General features: G+C 42.1%; 1 protein-coding gene across 3 annotated transcripts in view; it reads left to right on the top strand.

The window, feature by feature from the left end:
• Window positions 1-19,697, top strand: part of neo1a (neogenin 1a) — a 133,814-nt gene that overhangs the window by 103,593 nt on the left and 10,524 nt on the right. For 2 of the 3 annotated variants that reach the window (XM_053512801.1, XM_053512799.1), the window contains exons 8-16: window positions 5,756-6,002; window positions 6,210-6,364; window positions 9,718-9,866; window positions 9,960-10,098; window positions 11,213-11,262; window positions 12,355-12,499; window positions 16,895-17,005; window positions 17,098-17,292; window positions 17,760-17,855. In XM_053512801.1, the coding sequence (XP_053368776.1) occupies window positions 5,756-6,002; window positions 6,210-6,364; window positions 9,718-9,866; window positions 9,960-10,098; window positions 11,213-11,262; window positions 12,355-12,499; window positions 16,895-17,005; window positions 17,098-17,292; window positions 17,760-17,855 (1,287 nt within the window). The remainder of the gene's footprint in view (window positions 1-5,755; window positions 6,003-6,209; window positions 6,365-9,717; window positions 9,867-9,959; window positions 10,099-11,212; window positions 11,263-12,354; window positions 12,500-16,894; window positions 17,006-17,097; window positions 17,293-17,759; window positions 17,856-19,697) is intronic. The other variant, XM_053512800.1, reaches the window with a different exon arrangement.

Below are 19,697 nucleotides of genomic sequence, written 5' to 3'. Positions count from 1 at the left end.
GTGAAGTAAAATATGAAATGGATAGAAAATCTTGCACAAAATACAAAAAAAAAACCCTCTGGGGTACAAGCAAAACGGAGATGCAAACCAGATGCACATGCAACTAAGAAACCGGCGCTTGGTTCCGCTCGGTGCGGTTTTTGTCTCGCATATGCCGAAAATGCTTGGCATGCTGCAGGAAATTTCCTGCAAAATTTCAGTTTTTAATGTGGTGTTTGTATGCACATCATACCACTGAGGGGTAATTTAGCTGGCGCATTAACACACACATTTTGGGGGAGACCTTTACAAGTCAAGTACTGGACTTTTAAAGTCCAATTTTCAACTAACTAGATCAGAAAGGGCTCAACTAATCAGGAGACCAGATGTATTCACGACCGGTCGCTTGTACGCCAGAAATGCTTTGTATGCCGAGACGAAACGTTCTTAAATTTGCGAGGTTCGTATGCCAAGGTACCGCAGTACCCTTGTTTCTGCGTCCTTTCTGCTTTTCCTCCCTGACTTACTTACTTCTCTGCAATCTTTGATCCATCAAGGGTTAAATAGGAAACGCTACAGATTACCAAGTCTGACTCGGATAGTACTGGTGATTATTTCGCTTGTTTCATGTGGCGCTCCGTGCCTGGAAGCCTATAAAGATCAACAGAATACCTCCTCGGAGAGGTCTCGGTTTTTCATTGACACTTAAATTAGGCCCGTGTGGTAAACACAACTAAGAAGAGCACACATGTTTGTTATTTATAGCACCGCAAAAGCCCTCAGAGTGACTTTTCACATTCTCTTGTTGTTTACAAGACTTACTGGGTAATAACCAGGGTCAAACATGGTCCGTTTGGTTTTAAGACAGGAACAGTGTCGCGGACGTGCCGTGATCAAACGAGGAATAATAATAATACCCGACAGAATTGGTACCATAACAGGAGATACTCAGCTCAGACTAGTTGTTGTGCCGCTCGCCGTGCCACATAAAAGCTTTCACGAATGACTTTGGGATCGACCTGTTCGTTTTCTGCCTTTTATTGTGAAGCCATAACACGTCTTCCCGATGCCACAGAAACAAACTCTGCAAGCTGAGCGACTGTTTTCTAATACACAAAAGCTCGAGCGCAGACGGCAGAATTCACAGAAACCTTCATGGTTGTATCCTCTGCCATCCAATTAGCCCCTGTTTGAAGGTCACCGGTTCTAGCAGGTGCGGAAAGCTCCCAATAAAAATGGGCAACTAATCCAAGCCTGAGAGGAGAATCTCAGTGAAGCGTTAAATGAGTGTCTCCAACAATCAGCTCCAGGTGCCACCTTGCAGTACTTCCTTTGTTTTAAACCGTTGACACGAAGTGCTCCAGAAGTTGCCACCTTGCCCGAGTGCCTGTACTACTGGCCACAAGTCACCCTTTTACAACAAACCTGTTCTGATTGACCCGTCACCGTTTCCCACTCCTGTGCATGCTAATATCACTTACCCACGGAACAGCAAAGGCTTGGCAACCAAAACCAACCCGGAAAATCCACGTCCTGGCTGAGCCAGTATTGATTTCTGTTGCAAAACACCATGAAAGTTGAAGGAGCTGTTCAGGACATGCCAGGAATTTTTGTTAAATGCTGACTCTAACCACAATGTGCACTACCATGATATGCACTCATAAACGAGACAAATGACAACCATATATAAGTGCAGCTAGGTTTTAATCCAGCATACAATAGTAGTGAAACACCATGTGCAAGAATTGAGTAACTCTTTCTTTTCTTTTTCTTTTTTTTTAAGTTAGGCATACAAAGTGCTTCATGATAACTTCATGTTAAGTCATGTTTCGGAAGGATGATATTTTGCCTCCATCAAGCAAAGAAAGCAAAAAGGATATTTATGAAATTACTGGAATTGAGCTCTGACCCATCCAACACGTTATTAGAATCTTGAACCACCAACTTGGTTGGATAAAAATATGTCATTGGAGATCACTTGAATACTTTGACGTTGCATAATAACTCTGCAGTAGAACTTCCAGTTATGGTTAACGGTGAAATCAAGAGCATTTCCTCTTACTCTACATGATGAGAACTCTCAGGATTGGCACTAAACAGCTGTATGACCCTAAGAAAACCACTTAGTGAGACTTAGAAAAGGCTTCACTTTGCTATAGGGAGCATAAAGATTGGAATTTGGAGCGATGGAAAAAGGACATGTGGTCTGATGAGTCCAGATTGGCCCTATGCCAGAGTGATTAGCGTGTCATGGTAAGAATGGAAGTGCATGAAGTGATGGCTCCATCGTGCATACTGGCCACTGTATAAGCCTCTGGAGAGAGTGTAATTTACATTTATGCCATTTGCCAGATGCCCTTATCCAAAACGACTCAAATTTTTTCATCTAATTATTAATTTGAGGGTTAAGGGCCTTGCTGAAGGGCCCAACAGTAGCAAATTGTTGGTGCTGGAGTTTGAACCCAGGAGCTTTTGACCTCAATCACTAAGCTGCCCCTGGGGTTGTTTTAGTTGGTCAGGTTTAGACTCCAACATTTTTTGGCGATACAATTAAATTAGCTGACTACTCGATTATCCTGAATGCTATATAATCTATAGAATAACATCTATGGAGGTTTTCTTTTCCAGGATGGCATGGCCACATTCATTCCAGGAACTCAAACTGTGAAAGAGTGGTTCTGGGAGCATGAGGAATCATTTTCACACATGAACTGGTCACTACATAATCAAAGCTAAAGGCGGTCAAATGAAACATTGGCATGGATGACATTTTTCCAGGCAGTTTATAAAGCCACTGCCGTATTTTGTGAAACTGGTGTGTGTATTTTGTCTTGAGAGATGTGTATATAGAGTGCAGAACATAAGGTGACCACTATAGCAGCAAGGGCACTATTTTCCCTTGAGTGTAATAGAGAAGCTGTGCTAAGACTGGATCTAGACCTCTATGAGAGTCCATATTAAATAGGCTTCCATCTCTTTCCACCTGAATGTTGGTGGTTAACTGCGAGGACTATGCGGAGATCCCACGCTGTGTTCTGCTCTGTAGGGCAGCAGCCTTTGTTGGTACTCCTCACTGAACCCTCTTTCATCTCCCAGACATATCGTAGGAAGGTGGGCTGTCTGGGAGCATCCTGAGCCATTCCCCCGTCACCTGAGAGAGTAGCTTACATGCATTTAATCTTAATAATGGTGTCGTGCTTTAATCCATCATCCTCTCGTATTCATGACGTTGTGTGTGCTGCTCCGGCAGAGTGCTGATGCTGCAGCGTTTGTGCAGACTCTGGAGTGAACGTGTAACCGAACTGATCAAGTTCTTATTTATAAGGTCTCATACCGACCGCACGATGCTTTCTAGTGCAAATTGCACAATTCTTCATTTTGAAGAGTATAGATCAGTGTTTTGAGAATCTAGAAGGAATGTAGCGCAGCTTAACTCCACTTGTGCTCAGGACGATTTCGTCGATTAGCCCGGTCTCGTCTCTCGAGCACATGGTTAATCAGTCATCAGGTCGACAGAGAAGAGATCAATATGATTTGCTTCACTTCTTTCCTAAAAGGTTTGTTCCCTTTGTGTATCAAGCCTTAAGCCTTTGTCTGGAGATCAGCAGCTCACCCAAATGTCACAAGCTGTCAGAATCGGTCTCGTCTGATGCTATCGGCAGTGCAACATGCAAAGAATGTACGAGATTCTGCCTCGATCATGTCCTATGATATTATGAATTAAGTGTTGTCTGGCTGAGGATAATTACAGATGGAAACAACCATATGATCCACACTTTTAAAACCTGAAACGTGTCCATGTCCAGCCTTTGATTTCTCTCCTGAGCCGAGCTGCCGGTCCTCGCTCTTTATTAAGATCAAATCAACATTTCCATAATGTCTCATTAGAAGTGTACTTCATCTCGGGCACGCTCGATAAAATTATCGTTGTTGCTCGAGACTGGTCTTGCCGCAGGTGTTTAACTTGCGCCCACGTGTATATGCGCAGAGAAGAAGAAAAAGTGCTCGAAAAGTCTTTGCAACTTTCCTCCTAACATTGTACGAGTTTTATTTTTCATACTGCATGGTGACCTTTCCCACTAAGCCGTAATGCCTGCCATTAATAAGGCAGTGTTGCCATCTGCTCAGCCGACACCAGCAATTGCTCTTTGCTATGAATAGAACAAACGCGAGTCTTTCGCTGTTAGCGACCATGTGTTGCCGCGAGTGCGCTTGTTGAGTTTTGGACAGAAAATGAGACGGATCGAAAACGCAGCGGCGGCAGATGGATAGTTCAACCTGCACGTGGCTCCGGTGCGATTTTTGCTCCCTCCGTTTCCCCGTTCCCTCGTTCCCTTCACCCTTCCTCAACCTTTCGACACAGATTCGTCTGAAGTCACGGCTCCGCTGTTTATTGAAGCTCAGCCTCGAAACGGAGTCAATCCCAGAGCAGATATTTTGTGAGCTTATTTCGGAACAGCGAGGCTCAAGGCTGAAAAGGTTCACCTGCAACGAGAATAGAGAGCTGAAAGCTCTTCACTGAGTATTAGCAGAATGCGAAACTCGAGGCTGTACGTCTAATTGTTTCTTTTTGTCAGATCTGATAATTGTTGCAGCTGATGCTTAATTTGCTCTTCGGCTAATGGGTCATATCCTTTAGGGAACGCTATAGACTAATGCATCTCACTATTAATGAGCGTTTTACAGATGGGCATCATTAGTCTCGAGCATTATGGGCCGGCTACGAATAGAGATTCCGTTTAGACAAGCAGCAACGGTCGCGCAATTATAGCCAACGTTGGGTCTAATCTGTGCTTTGGAATCCACTTGTATTTCAGAAAATAGAACGATTTATCATAATGATGATGGAATTATAATGGAGTGCCAGCATTAACTTGGCCAAGTTATGTACCTGGCTTGTTTTTTTAATGTTCTTCTAGTAATACTAATGCAAGGTGGCGTTTTAAGGAAGCGTTTCAAGTGATTTTTCAGGCTGGCATCTGGTTTCTGGTCCTCATCTTTAGATTACAGTTGTTTTTTGTTTTTTTTGGATTAAATTAACCTCACCAAAGACTCGCGTTTATGGCTGTGATTGATTTTAACCTTTATGCAGAGAAAGAGTTCTGATTCAAATGTGCATTGTATTATATTCTGTGTGCATGGAATCGTTCGGTTTAAAAAGGATGTAATTCACTGCGACAGTAGACGAAAGGTTGTTTTTTATTTTATTTTTTTTTTAATAACGTTCCTCAGATTTCAGCTTTTGCAGTGTCAGTGGAAAGCATGAGTAAGGTATGCTGGGGTCCAACCACAGTTCGTTCCAGGGGTCTGGACGCGAAACATTTCACATATCTGCATGAAAAATATCAAACCCATAGCGGCGGGGGCTGCGGTTTCAGCTGTGTAACACGTGGTCGTTTTTTTTTTTTTGTTTTTTTTTTAAAAGACTAACAGTTTTTTTTTTTTTCTGTAAACGATGTCGCCTTAGTGGTTTAGTGCATTTCTGCCATTATGTCTTTTATCATTTATTTGCGTTCCACCTTTCCTTCTGTTTTTTTATTTTTTGTTCTAACAATTTGTTCATTTCTGTGTTTTTGCTTTTTTTTTCATGATTATCCACTTCATCATGGATGCCTTTGTGTTATTTTTTTTTTTCCCTCTGCTTCGCCCTGTTTTTCCCTCTCTGTCCTTTTCATTTGCTGTTTTCTTTTCCTTCCTGCACCCTTAATTTTCAACACTTCACACTTCATTCTCACTTCACATTTCATCCACGACTTGCCTCTGATCAATGATGTAGTCACCCCCCCTCCCTCACCCACACTGATCCGTGCCACTGCTGACCGTGTAACACCAGGCTCAGGAGGCAGCTCCGGTTCCAACCCTGGTCCTGGCAGCGGTCCTGGTCCCGTGCCCTCTGCGCCGCGTGACGTCGTGGCCTCGCTCGTCTCCACCCGCTTCATCAAGCTGACCTGGCGCCTGCCGCTCGAGCCACACGGCGATGACATCACTTATTCCGTCTACTACGGCCTGGAAGGCGTCAAAAGGTAAGACGTGAACTCCTCACTGATTAAGGTCTAAGAATTTTTGGGTTTACCTTCGTCTGTTTTTTAACATGTGGTACCACCCAGCATTGACAAACTGACAGTGCTTGAATAGATGTCTCGTAATCGAAGCAGGTTTTTTTTTTTTTATATTAAAGGGGAGGTCGGGTTGGCACTGAGCTCGTGATTGTATCGTGTCTCGTTCCGCAGGGAGAGGACGGTAAACACCAGCCGGCCGGGCGAAATGCAGGTCACCATCCAGAACCTCAAGCCAGACACCAAGTACTCCTTCCGGGTGGTGGCGTACAACAAGAACGGGCGCGGAGAAAGCTCAACGCCGCTGAAGGTCGCCACCCAGCCAGAAGGTAGGAGCTTAACGACGGCATTCATGTCGCAGAGATTTTCTTCGTAGGAGTGCGGATCTTCGCAGCACGTTTGGAAACCGGCCCATGTAGAGCAGCAGGAACTATAATCACGTGTTCCTTCTCTCCAAAACAAACATTCACATTAAGCAGGTAAACACAAACACGTGTACTAGAGAAGCACTGGAAAGTTTCACTCCTCAAGGCTGATTTTAAGCGAGGTGTGTTTGAAACACTACCAGCTTGTGTACAGCCAGAGAGAGAGAGAGAGAGAGAGAGAGCGCAAGGCTGCTTTCTGGGTCGGTGCTGACCCTGTGTCCTTGGCGAGGGCTGGTATAAGCACTTCATAATGAGTGCTAGTGGGATCCTGGTACCCTGGGGAGGCTGCGCTAGCCAATCAGCTCGCACTTCATGTTATGAATGAGGTCTCGACTGTTGACCCGCTTCCAGAGGCAGGACCTCCAACAGAGCCGGGCTTTTTCCCATGTGCATGCAGCACACACACAGAGTACACACGCGTACTCGGCGAACTGCATAATCTGCGTCTTGTATTCCAGACAGTCTTAAGGGGTCACGCGAGGATGGAAGCAGTACGTATAACTAATATAAGAACGAGTCGCCGCAACTGAGATAAATGACGCTGCAATTTTCACCCGATCCTTTAAACTTGGAGATTAAACGTTACTTAATGGATCATGTAATAGTTTAGTATCGTTAAATGTTTATCAAACGACAGACGTGATTAGTGGCTAATGATCTCCGAATGAAGGTTATGAAGCATAAAATCTTCTATTGCTCAGATGTATTAAAGTCCAGATGTCCTCATTTATATTTCTGCTCCAGTCACATAAGATTTAATGCACAGATTCGAACCCTATACGCTCAGCCAGCATTGTAATCTTTTGTCATCTTTAGATCCTGAACAGCCCAGGTTGCTGTTTTTATTCTCTCACCTCTGCTAAATTAACACGATTATATAAACATCAGCGAAAGGGCTGGCGATGTTCGACAAACGTTTTACTGTAAAAGACCGCAAGTCCCAAAGGATACGCCATTATTTACGCTTACTTTCAGCAGCAACCTCATTTCCCCTCTCGTCAGTTCCAACCATTCAGCATCACCAGTGTACTCTTCACCTGATCATCTCTCATCATCTGAGCCTGTTTCTCACTGGTTTATGCCTTCATTTTTTCCCCTTTTTCTTTCTTTTTAAATGCTTGAATGATTCATAGGTCACTGTGTGGCTTAAAAAACCTAAATGTTTCTCTGAAGCTGGTCAGGGACTGGACTAAACATGAAAGGCAAAAAACTGCCAAGAATGAGAGCCGAAAAAATCCTTCAGCAAGACTACATTCAAAATACAAGAAATAAAAGACTGCATACAGCCATCTAAGAAAGTATGAAAGTACAAGATTTGTTAACTAGCGAAAAATGAAATCCCACACACACTAGGGCTGCCTTCAAAATCAGCAGAGCATCTAGTCATGTCCGGATCTAATGTTTGTACAGAATGCTGACGTCTGAGATCCTTTAATGTGCTTGTTTTTTTCCCTTCAGGGTAGCTTATATATCCATTTGTCACTGTCCAAGATATCCCACAATCCTCCTTGTGTCAACTCAGGTGCAGGAGACAGTATGCAAACAGCCAGTGTTGAAATCAGTGAAAGGCAGCAGTTTGTGGATGAACCAAACGAGTTAAGATTTTATTTCTGTTGAGAAATAGCTGGTGTAGTTGCAGGATACGTTGTAATGTTCTCCTATGTAATAAAAGTCCTTTATTCATTCCAGTGTAACAGACTTCTTAGCAAATGTTAGTTTGTTTGGCAACATTGTGATCATTCGCTGCCTTCAAAGCGTGTTGCAAAACCCTTCCATTGAAGCAAAGGGCTTTGATGAGATTGAGGAGCTTCCTCAAACAGAGTGAGGGATAGCGCAAAGCTTGACTAAACAGGTTTGAAATGAGATGAATCTGTAAAAAAAAAACAAAAAAAAAAACAGACGCACCAAAAAGAGTGCAGAGATTTACAGGAATAAAAAAATGAGACCTGGCAACCCGACTCGTAGTGCTATTTAAAGCACTGTTTTGCTGGTCAGTTAAGCACTTTCTCTTCTAATTGGTTGGAATTTGACTTTCACGGTCCAGTATTTTACTTGAACAGGTTAACACAGGTCTCAGAGCTCCCCCAAAGTGTGTGTGTGTTAATGCAGGAGCTGAAATACCCCTCAGATAATGCATTTTAAATCTCTTAAATCTAATTGGCTCATGCCTATGCATACATTAAGAACTGAAATTTTGCCAGAAATTAGCCTCTGCATGCCGAGCATTTTCAGCATATGCGCAACCAAGACGAACCGAGCCCGGTTTTCGTCATACGTCCTGGAGCTGTTTGCATCAGTGGAAAGCCAAGCAAAGCGAGATTACAAGTTTTTGTGGGTTTTTATGCATTTTTTGCAAGAAGCAAGGATGGTAGCAAGAAGAAAAGGGAGCCGCTTTCAGTTTTGGTTTTAAAGCACCCGGTGCAAAGGGGAATATTTATTTCATATTTGACTTCATAACTTTTTTTTTATGTTTTTATATAGATAAATATGATTATAGTGTTGAAAATTGAAAATACTGGTAATATTTTTGGCCGGCTGGTACGGATTATCTGCATTTACATTATTTCCTATAGGAAAATGCGTTTCGCACTGCGAAATTTCCTCGCCTCGGAAATGGATTAAAATCGTATGCCTAGGTACCGCTGTATTATAATCCTCCTCCAAACATTCCGTTTCAGTGTTTATGCAAATGAGTTACTGCTGCGCCACGCCCCTACTTAGATCAGCTGAGCTGAGCAACAAGCCAGGAGAGACTCCTCTTATGAGGTCACAATAGGGGAAATATCGAATCTAATTGGCTCGTTTAAACCCCCACCAATACTAAAAATGAAAGGGAAAAAAAGCTGAACACTTAAGTAATTTTCAATCTTTTTTGTGTGCATGCAGATCGGACAAACCCTTCAAAGTCAAGCAATAAATAAAAACTGAATTTTGCACATAGGGTCTCCTTGTATGACAAGTTTGATTTTACTGATACAGACCCAATTAAATTCCAAAACAATTTGTGCGTTGTTTTGCACAGTTGGTGCGAGAAATGTTTCAAAGTTCAAACACTTGCTGAATGTTGCACAGACGAATCACAGATTTTCTCTGATCCAAAACCATTTGAACTTGGGTTTGTTGTAAGAACAAAATATTTGCAAATCCTGCCTGCTTGGAGAAGAAAAGAGCAAAAATCCCCGTAAACAACAGGTGTAAATCTGTACCATGAAGCATTCTTCAGTTAAGTGTTCTTACCTGTTCTCTTTGTCTCTCAGTTCAAGTACCAGGACCGGCTCCCAACTTCCAAGCCGTGGTCCAGACGTCGACGTCCGTCAGCCTGAGCTGGGACAAACCCCTGACCGGCAACGGCGACATCCAGAACTACAAAGTGTACTACATGGAGAAAAGCCTGGGCAATGAGAAGGTAGTTTTTCACAGAGCTTAATGGCGCTGATTTCGAAAGTGACATTTCAGAGTGATGTCTCTGCATTTATATGATGTATGTGCTCTCCTGTAGGACATTGAGGTTAGTGGACTGTCCTATACCATGTCTGGACTAAAGAAACACACAGAGTACAGCTTCAGAGTCGTGGCTCACAACAAGCACGGACCCGGAGTCTCCACGGATGACGTGACAGTGCGGACTTACTCAGACGGTACACAAAATTCTTGGCTTTAAAAAATAAAAATTCCAAATCAAATGTCTAGTGTAAGCGCAAATCAATATTTAGAAAGAAGAGCCCACAACTTGTGCATAATCAAGACAAGATGGTGTGATGCGTGCTTATCTGTTACCACCCTAAGGTTTATCCCGAAGGGCGTTCAAGTCAAACCAGGACATGAATGAAACTGATTGGTGTTTACAGAAGACTTTAAGAACAGTACGGTGATGAGACTCGTAGCCGCGGTAAAACATTTAAATGGCACAAACGTTTTAAACAAGGCTGTATATCCATGATGATCCTGGCTGAGTTGGCTCAGAGTCCACTGCAGTCATTCCTGTGACTTTTGAGCGAGTGGCACTTCTCATCCCTGAAAATCGATGGATAACTTGCGGATGAGATTCATCCGTTTTTGGGATAAAAAAAAAAACAAACGGATTTACAAACACAACTTGCTCATTACTGAAACTCAGCTGGGAGTTATTACCACATCCCCCATACAGTCCTGATCTCGCTCCAAGCCATTTCCACATGTTTGGGCCATTAAAGGAGTTCCTGGGAGGCCAGCGTTTCGAAAACCAGTCAGGCAGTCTGATCATGGCTGGAGCATACTAAGTAATATTTCTTCCGTGATGGTGTCCAAGCACTATTGAAACGCTGGGAAACGTGCATTAGTTTTGCAGGGGGTTATACAGAGCAATAAAGGAAGTTCTTACTTTCATAACTGTGTTCTGTTATTCTGCACTATCAAAAGTCTTGCTTTGACTTGAACGCCTCTTGTAAAATGATTTTCTGTAACTGTACATCCCGAATGGTTTTATTCCTCCCCCAACATGTGTTAAATACCAAGTATGGCCGAGAATACACTCAATTGATTCGACGTCGGTTTTACAGCTCGTGTACACCATGAGCTTCGACCCGTGAGTGATCCAACCTTTTAAAGATCGTGGCTCCATTTCTAAAGGATTTATCTTTTGAGACATCAGGATTAAGACGAAACATTAAGCGACTATTCTTTCGTGAAAATTGAAACCTTTCCCTTTGTGTGTGTGTGTGTGTGTGTGTGTGTGTGTGTGTGTGTGTGTGTGTGTGTGTGTGGTGTTTCCAGTCCCTAGTGCAGCACCCCAGAACATGACGGTGGAGGTGCTAAACTCAAAGGTAAGCAGGTCCCAGCTGACAAAAAAAAAACAAAACCCTGAGCTGAATAAAGCCTCCCAGGCTAAACACACGCTAGGTGAAGCATGCACTGCATCCGTTTTTGCCTCTCATCTGTTAGTGCGTCCTAACTGCATCGAGCAGCACATCTGCGCTCGACTCCAGGGCTGTCACACAGCTTTAGTCCCTCAATCACTCTTCCTCTGGTCTCCTCTCCTCCCCCCTGCGCAAGCTGTTTATGAGGACAATTGATATTTTCTTAGCGTGCGCAGAGATTCGGTCGCATCTTGTCACCGGAGTGGTTTAAAAGTAAGTCTATTTGAGATTTGGCTCGCGTACTGACGAGTAGCCGGAGTCTATTTCGACTCATGCTTCAGCACACGCGGATGCGGAGGAGTCTGTTTGCAGGTTGACGTGCGCACGTGTGCATTTGCATAGTTTACCGGGTAAAGAATTAACGCTGCGTGTTTTTTTTTCCGCCGTAAACACCCAATAAAGCGCCGACCTCTGCTCCTCCCTCTGCTAATTTAGAACTTAATTAATTCGAGTGAGTTTTGGAGAGCGAAAAGAAAAGAAGAAAAAAAAACACTGAGTTAAATTGGAACAAGTGGAAAATGAAAATAAGGTAATTGCACGCTTAGTGGAAATTTAATTTGGCTTATTCCTCTGGACTGTGAACACAAGGCCGTGGGCGTGCACCATTAATTAACTCCACTCGCACGCTGGGATTCCCATCTTCCCTACCTCGAGTTTCCCCAGCATGCAATGCAGGCATCTCCATCACCGGGCCTCGGAGCCCTCATCTCTTTGGTGCCTGCTCCTCCCGGCTGTGTGTAGGAATAAATCCATGCGCCCGGTGTGCACCAGCGTCCACTTTCCCTTCAGTGCCCTTTAGAGTGGAACCTTCTAGGAATAAGCATACAGAGAAAGTACTGTACATGCTGTTTAATGGCCACCTCATGGGGTTCAGGTATTCACTTAGGAGTATAACACACACTGTCTTTGAAGATGATCATTCTTTTGTATATGGATAATGCATATGTACTGTATATAGTGATGCACTGGATGTTTATGTGAAATTGTGTGAACCTTCAGAGCATCATGGTGCGATGGCAGCCTCCTCCAGCCGACGCTCAAAACGGAGAGATCGTCGACTACAAGATTCGCTACAAAAAAGGCACGAGGAAGAGCGAACCTTTGGAGATGACTACAGTAAACCAGCTCAGCAAGCTCATAGATGGTAAGTGCTTTCACTCATGCGGAGTCCCGACCTTCGGATGTGATCGCTCGTGTGTTTTGTCTGCCTGGTTTGGTTCGTCTAAGGTCTTTGTTTGAAGTGAGAGAAGAGCAGTGTATTAAAAAAATGCTTAATTCTGATCTGGTTAGAAGGTGTTTTTTCAACACGACGGCTGTAATTGAAAGCGCAGGTTTGTGTTAATGCACTTGTTCTAGTTCATGTTTTTACCGTAACATTGACTGATGGAGTCTCCAGTATAACTGCTGTAACTTGTGTCGTAACAGACTGTAGTTGATTTCCCTCCCCACGGTTCAGCACACATGTGACCTCCATATTAGGGATGCACCGAAATGAAAATTCTGGGCCGAAAACGAAACCGAAATTTTTGGACGCACTTGGCCGAAAACCGATACCGAAACCGAAAATGGCTTCAAAACATGTTTAAAATATTTTTTTTTGGTTTGTATTAAAAAAACTACAAATTAATTAAGCAATCAAACTTTTATTGATAATAAATAACAGTAATAAGGCTGTTTAACAGTAACAAAACTAAATAAAATTTCTTTCTGTAACAAAATTGTGCAAAAAAAATGCTAGCTGCTTTTTTACTTCAATTTTAAATTACTGTACCAAACAACAGTGCACAAACAGAAGAAAAATAAATAAATCCAACCTCTTACTGTAAACAACATAACTATACACACTAAACTGGTCTGCTTTTAATTTAAGCAAAAGTAGCAGGTTTATCTTCATGAACAAAAGTTTTTCAGTTTTCTGGCTGAAGACACAGTTCCTCTTCTCATGAAGAACATACTGCACTGAATAAAATCACGCGGCTCAATGTGGTGTATTAGCCTACGAAATCCGATGTCCTCCACAACTGAAAACGGCTGGTCATCTAAAGCAATGAATTCCATTACTTTCTCTGTTATGTCACGTGCTTTAGCACGTGACCCCCTCTTGAAACTTTTGCAGAGCAAATGTTGCATATAGCAACTTTGCTGTCCTCATCTGAAACTTTGAAGTGCTTCCAAACCGCCGACATACTTCGTGTTTGATGCGTAATGACAGCGCGAGACGGGAGGATGGGAGAGGCGTGGCGACAATTTCAACTTTTATTTTCGGCGCTTTCTTACGTTTCGGCCGAAACCGATAATGCTATTTCGGCCGAAAATTTTCGGCGGCCGAAATTTCGGTGCATCCCTACTCCATATTAATCGTAGCTTTAATATTTTATCATAGCACAAAATAATGTTTTGGACCCAAGAAAACTTTAAAATGATGTGAAATGATATAATTGTGCACTCGAATTCTCTCCTGCATGAGCATATTTTTGCTCGCTAAATTCTCTCTCGCATATGCTCTTCAGGGTTGCCAGATCACACTGACAAAATCCTGCCTAGGCGGTGCTGAAACCCTGATCAAAGCACGTTATTATTAATGTCTTTCTGCACTTCTGCTTATAAGGAGGAAACTGTCCTCTTCTGTTGAACAATTATGAACGGAAATAAAAAGTAGAAAGAAAAAAGGGCTTTATCATGCATTATACTGCACTTTAAATTAACTTTAAGAAATCTGATTAAATTAATTTAACTTTTAAAACTTAAGATTCAGCAAATCAAGTATATGATTAATAAGCCTTTTAAGAAATAAAGTTTAAAACTGACACCATTATCCTCCAATAGAAAGACGTTTACATTTTTTTTCTTAAAGTAGGTGTAGTGAACTTATATATGAAGTTTTGTAATCTTATATAAAAATAGATTCAAGTGATTTTCATTTACTAAGATCTCACTTTTGCAGTGAAGGTCATTCCCGAAAGTTCCGTTCATCAGTCTAAGGTGTTTTATAATTAATAAACGCAAAGCACAATGGCACTGGGCGTTCGAGTCAAACCGGGACTTGTGAATAAAGACGCGAAACCGATTGACATTTACAGTCTACAAGCACAGCACGAGCATGAGACTCTTAGCCGCAGTAAAACATTTGAATGGTGCAAGCGTTTTAAAGACGCCTGTGAATGAGGATCTTTATTTTTTTTATTCCACTAGCTTCAATAAAGAGCATAAAAAGCATGTCTGTTGACCCTGGTAGAATATAAGTGAGTTATTGCATTAAAATGAAACTATAAAAGGGTGAAGAGTACAGCGTGCTCATCTTATTTGATGTGGTGTAGGAGGAATCAAACGTGCTGTTATTGTAAAATAAACATAATATTTAATTATTTAATAGATTAACTATAACAGCATGCCTTGTCCTGTTTTAGCCCTTATGTGGTGTTGGTTAGCACCTGCTCTGTGATCGTCACACTCGGTTGATTTCTGCAAATTCTGTTCCTATTTTGTTTCCAAAACCATAAAAAAAAATAAAAAACTCACAATATCCTGCACTTCTCCCACAGAGTAGCTGAGTGCAAGATAAATCTCAAAGCTCCACTTCCGCCCTTACTTTAAAGTGTCCTAGCTTTTACGTAGAATCAGCCCCAGCTTTGATCCTTACATAGCATGTATTCCTAAAAACAAAATCTAAATAAAAACTGGAATGCAGTTTCAGCAGCTTTCAGTGTTTGGCACAGCGACCGGCAGCAGAGAGACTTTACACTTAATGTGCATTCCTGATTACCTTCGGGCCGAGATGATGGGACGCTTGTTAGTTCAAAGGCATCACAGCAAGACACCGAGCCTCAGAAGAGGACAGAACCGCGTTCCCCGTCAGCGGCTGCCGGAAGTGCTCCGGGGAGAGCCGGGGCTCTTCGGCATTTAGTGTTCAAACGCTGGTGAGGCAGACGCTTATTAACATTTTAAAGCAATTACAAGAGCTACGTGTTATTTAAAGACAGCATGCGGCCCTCTGTGCCTTTGAATTCCAAAACAGACCCAAGGCACAAACCAGATTGCTGATATTTCGGAGATTATAGGCAGCAGAAGTGCTTTTCTCTCTTCACATTGTTGTTGCATTGATATGTGCAAGCATTGTAACCTGCCACCATGGCTTCCTGTGCAAAACATTGCAAAATGGGGATTAGTTTTGTTCAGGCAACTTATTATTATTTTTTTGTAGAGGGCACCTATTATGCAAAATTCCCTTTTAAGACATTAAGGATGGGTCGTGTGTGTGTGTGTGTGTGTGTGTGTGTGTGGTGTTTTTCCATTTCAATATTAACTGAGCTCTAAAAAACCTAATGACTGACTATAGGAGGATATATGGGCTGTGCTGTTCTCTGCTGTGGGCGGGGCTTAACACTAGCTCATTTACATAAACAGTGTAACGGCATCTTTGGAAGAGGAGTGAAACAGAGGGGGTTTGTGGTATGAAAAATGCATCATCATATTTCAGCCGAGGCATTAACACATCCTGTAGGGAAGCTCTAAGACCTGTGTTCACTTTAAAAAAAAAAAAAGCAGTAAAATATGGGACCTTTAAGAGACATTCGGCCTTGTTTAATAACATGCATGTTAACTAGGAGAGGAAATAGAGACGACACAATATTATCTCAATAACCAGGTGCTGATTCGATTTCGACTGCGATTCTTTTTTTCTTACTTTTCCGATTTTGTTACAATTCTAAAAAAAAATGTGATAAATAATTGCCTGACAATGTGTGAGTGTTTTAGAGCGCCACCTGCAGTATTATAGAGGGAACGCAACATTTTATTGCCTCAAATGCAAAAATATAATTTTTAAGAAGTAAGTGTGAATTGCCACACAAAAGAATTGATACATCACAGGAAAAAAAAATTTCAACATCACTAATAACTAATATATTTGTAAATCCTTTACAAGAGCATTTGCATAAAAACATGGTAATCGTTCTGAAAATGCTAAGGAGGTCAGTGAACCTTCATTGCTAGGGCTTAAATCATATAGTTGGTCCGAATTCCACAAGTAAGTCTGTCTAATCAGTTCAGGATAACCGTAATGGCTCCCTCTAAAAGGAGGAAGCGTTAGTGTGTGCTGATGAGCTGCAACGACGGAGTGCGTGACTGGGAGATTTAATGCTCTTCTAACTTCTTTCATTGTTTAGTCATTGTTGTGAATGCGAGGTTTGCGTTTTATGGAGTTTTATGGGCATCGCTAAACATTTCTGCACAAAATGAACTAAGAATATGAGGGTGCTCTTGGCAGGCAGCGGTATTGATCTCGCCGCGGTTAATATTCCTGGAGAAACGTCCAGGTGAAGTATGGAGGTGATTTGGGTTGTTTTACCCGGAGGGTTTAGCCCTAAATTATTTCAGGAACACAAAGCCTGGTCTCATTCATCTAAGCCCTCAGACAACACGCCTGAAGGCATCGCCCCCTCTTTCTATAAAGAGTCTGTGCTTTTGTTTCCTGGCTTGATTTAAAGCCGTAACTTTAAAGCTCAGACACACCATACGTGATTCTTTCTATGCTTTCCAGGACTGCAGCGTGGCACAGAGTACTCCGTTCGCGTGGCAGCCATAACTGTGAACGGCTCAGGCCCTGCGACAGACTGGAGCACCGCTGAGACTTTCGAGAGCGATCTGGACGGTAAAAACTGTTACTACGCTCACTGTTGCCATGCTCCGGCTACCGCAGACTCAACGTTTCATTTATTAACGTCCCCCGTATGTGGTGTTTAGAGTCCCGCGTCCCTGACGTGCCCGGTTCCTTACACGTCCGGCCGCTGGTGAACAGCATCGTGGTGAGCTGGTCTCCTCCAGAGAACCAGGACATCGTGGTTCGAGGTTACATCATAGGCTACGGAATCGGTAACCCTCATAGCCAAACCATCAAAGTTGACTACAAGCAGAGATACTACAACATCGAGAACCTTGGTGAGACACTATTCTGTTATATTATTATTTAAAGATATTTTTTTAAACATGATTTTGTGTTCCGTTAATGGAGAATCTCATTAAAGCGTGTGTTTATTTGCTTCATTATTCTGTTTAACATGAGCTACTGAGTGACTGATTACATTTGAAAGCAGGTTACAGTAAACGCAATTTATTCTAGAAACAGGGGAACATGGGACAGATGTTGGGAAGCGAGAGATCTCCAAGTAACCATCGCCGTTCCTGACTGTAATTAAATTTACAGAGAAGGGGAAAGAGGGGGGAAAAAAATCACACAAAGAAAATGTGCATAATTGAAGCTCTCATAATTCGCCTAATTACATGAGAAAGAGAATCAATAATGGTGTTTAAATATGCGCCCCCGCCACGGTGATGAATATGAGCGAGGGTCCCCGAGGAGCGGCCGACTTGATTAGCTAAATGATTTCTTCTTCTGCGTTCACCAGATCCCAGCTCGCACTACGTGATCGCGCTGAAGGCCTTCAACAACGTGGGTGAGGGTATCCCGGTGTACGAGAGTGCCCTCACACGACCCCAGACAGGTAGACTAACACCATCGCCATCATTTTTATTCACATTACTAATGTAGCTCTGAACACACACACACACACAAACACACACACACACGCTTCAGTCCTCATGCTACTCCATGACTGATTTATAACCTGACAAAAGTGCTTTTATTTATTTCTTTTCTTTTCTTTATTTGGAAGCAGAGCTGGCAGCGTGCGTTTCAGTGTTGATTTGTGGCAATACCATTTATCATGTGAAGACTGCAAAGCCAAACTTAGATCGACACTTCTCTGCTATTCTTTAAAGCCTTTTTTTTATCTGATCTGTAACCATGAAGAAGATTTCACTCGTATTGAGGCAAATAAAAGCTGCAAACTGTCACTAAACAGTTAAAGAAAACTTTTACATTAGTTTTAATGTAGTAAGCACTTGGCGAATGCAATCGCTGGAAATAAAAAGGGGAAAACAGGAGTGGAAAGAATGCAAAAAATGGAATAAGGAACAGGAAATGCAAATGTAAAGGTATGAAGGAAAGGAAATGTAACGATGAAGAAGGAAAGGAAGTGCAAGAATGGAGCTAAAAATTGATTAGGGAAGAGGAAATGGAAATGTAATGATGGAAAAGAAACAGAAATGTACTGGAGACCAGTAAAGGAAATCTAACAGTGAAGATGGAAAGAATGAGTAAGGGACAAGAGAGAATGGAAATAGAATAAAGAAGAGGAAATGTAAAAATGAAGAAGAAGGATAGAAAATGTTAGGATGATGATGTAAGTGGAAGGTGGAATGGAAATATAGGGATGAAGATGGGACAGAGGACAAGGCAGTGGAAGGTGGAGGCCAGAAAGGAGATGTAAAGATAAAGAGAGGATATAAATGGAAGAATGAAATGTGAGGTAGGAGAGAGTTTGGAAATGTTGTGATGAAGAAGGAATGGAAATGTAAAGAGGAAGAAATGAAAGGAAAAGTCATGTAGGGAGGAAAAGAGCGAGATAAAGAGAAAGGAAACAAGTGTAAACAGGCTGGCAGTTACTACATATTCCCACTTCTAAATAAGTAGCGTTTCACCTTCAACAAACCTGTAACGAGCAAATTTATGGAAGTGCTTTTTAAAAAAGCATTTAACATAAATATGTATTGGGTTTGACAGCTGTGCATAGACTTTAAGTGATTTTAAAGGAAACTGCTTTCCTGCTTCTTGTCTCAGTACAAGGAAATGTCGTAATTCTTGTCAGGTACACTTAAGATGTGGGAAAACTGCTAAAGATTTTTTTTTTTTTTTAAAGCATTACTATCATGCATGGCCTCTCACTAAAACCCAGTAAAAGGATGAATTATGAATGCCGGCTCAGTCGTAATTCTTTTAACGTTTCTGCTTCTTGCCAGCGTTCTCATTCTGACAATCCCGTGATTATAAGCTTCCAACCAAACCATTAGCACTTCAGGGACGGCTTTAAGCAGCTCTGCGTAATAAAAGATTGTGTGTGTGTGTGTGAGAGAGAGAGGCAAAGGCAGAGCTCTGATTAAACACTTACTAATCCAATATGCAGGCTAGTCATAACTTTGTTGATTATTCATGATAGTGATATGCTTTGTGAATGAAGAACGACCCAGAATAAGTAACTGTTCTTCTCTCGTGCTTCTCTTTTAATATCGAGTGGGTCTGATGATTTTTTTCTCCCCCTCGTTTCTGCAGGGTCTAGAACACATGTAAGGGACAACAGGAATCATTTGAGATATAAATCAAGGTTTTATCTCAGTGCGTCTCTGTATGTCCTTGTGCTATACGTGTAAATGGCAGATTAATTTAGCAAGCATTCCGATCCAAAACAAGTAAGGAAAACAGATTGGGTGCCTGGGATTGTGAAGAC

Source organism: Clarias gariepinus, chromosome 15, assembly GCF_024256425.1.
Source record: "Clarias gariepinus isolate MV-2021 ecotype Netherlands chromosome 15, CGAR_prim_01v2, whole genome shotgun sequence".
Taxonomy (NCBI): Eukaryota; Metazoa; Chordata; class Actinopteri; order Siluriformes; family Clariidae; genus Clarias; species Clarias gariepinus.
This window is presented reverse-complemented; position numbering and strand designations above follow the sequence as displayed.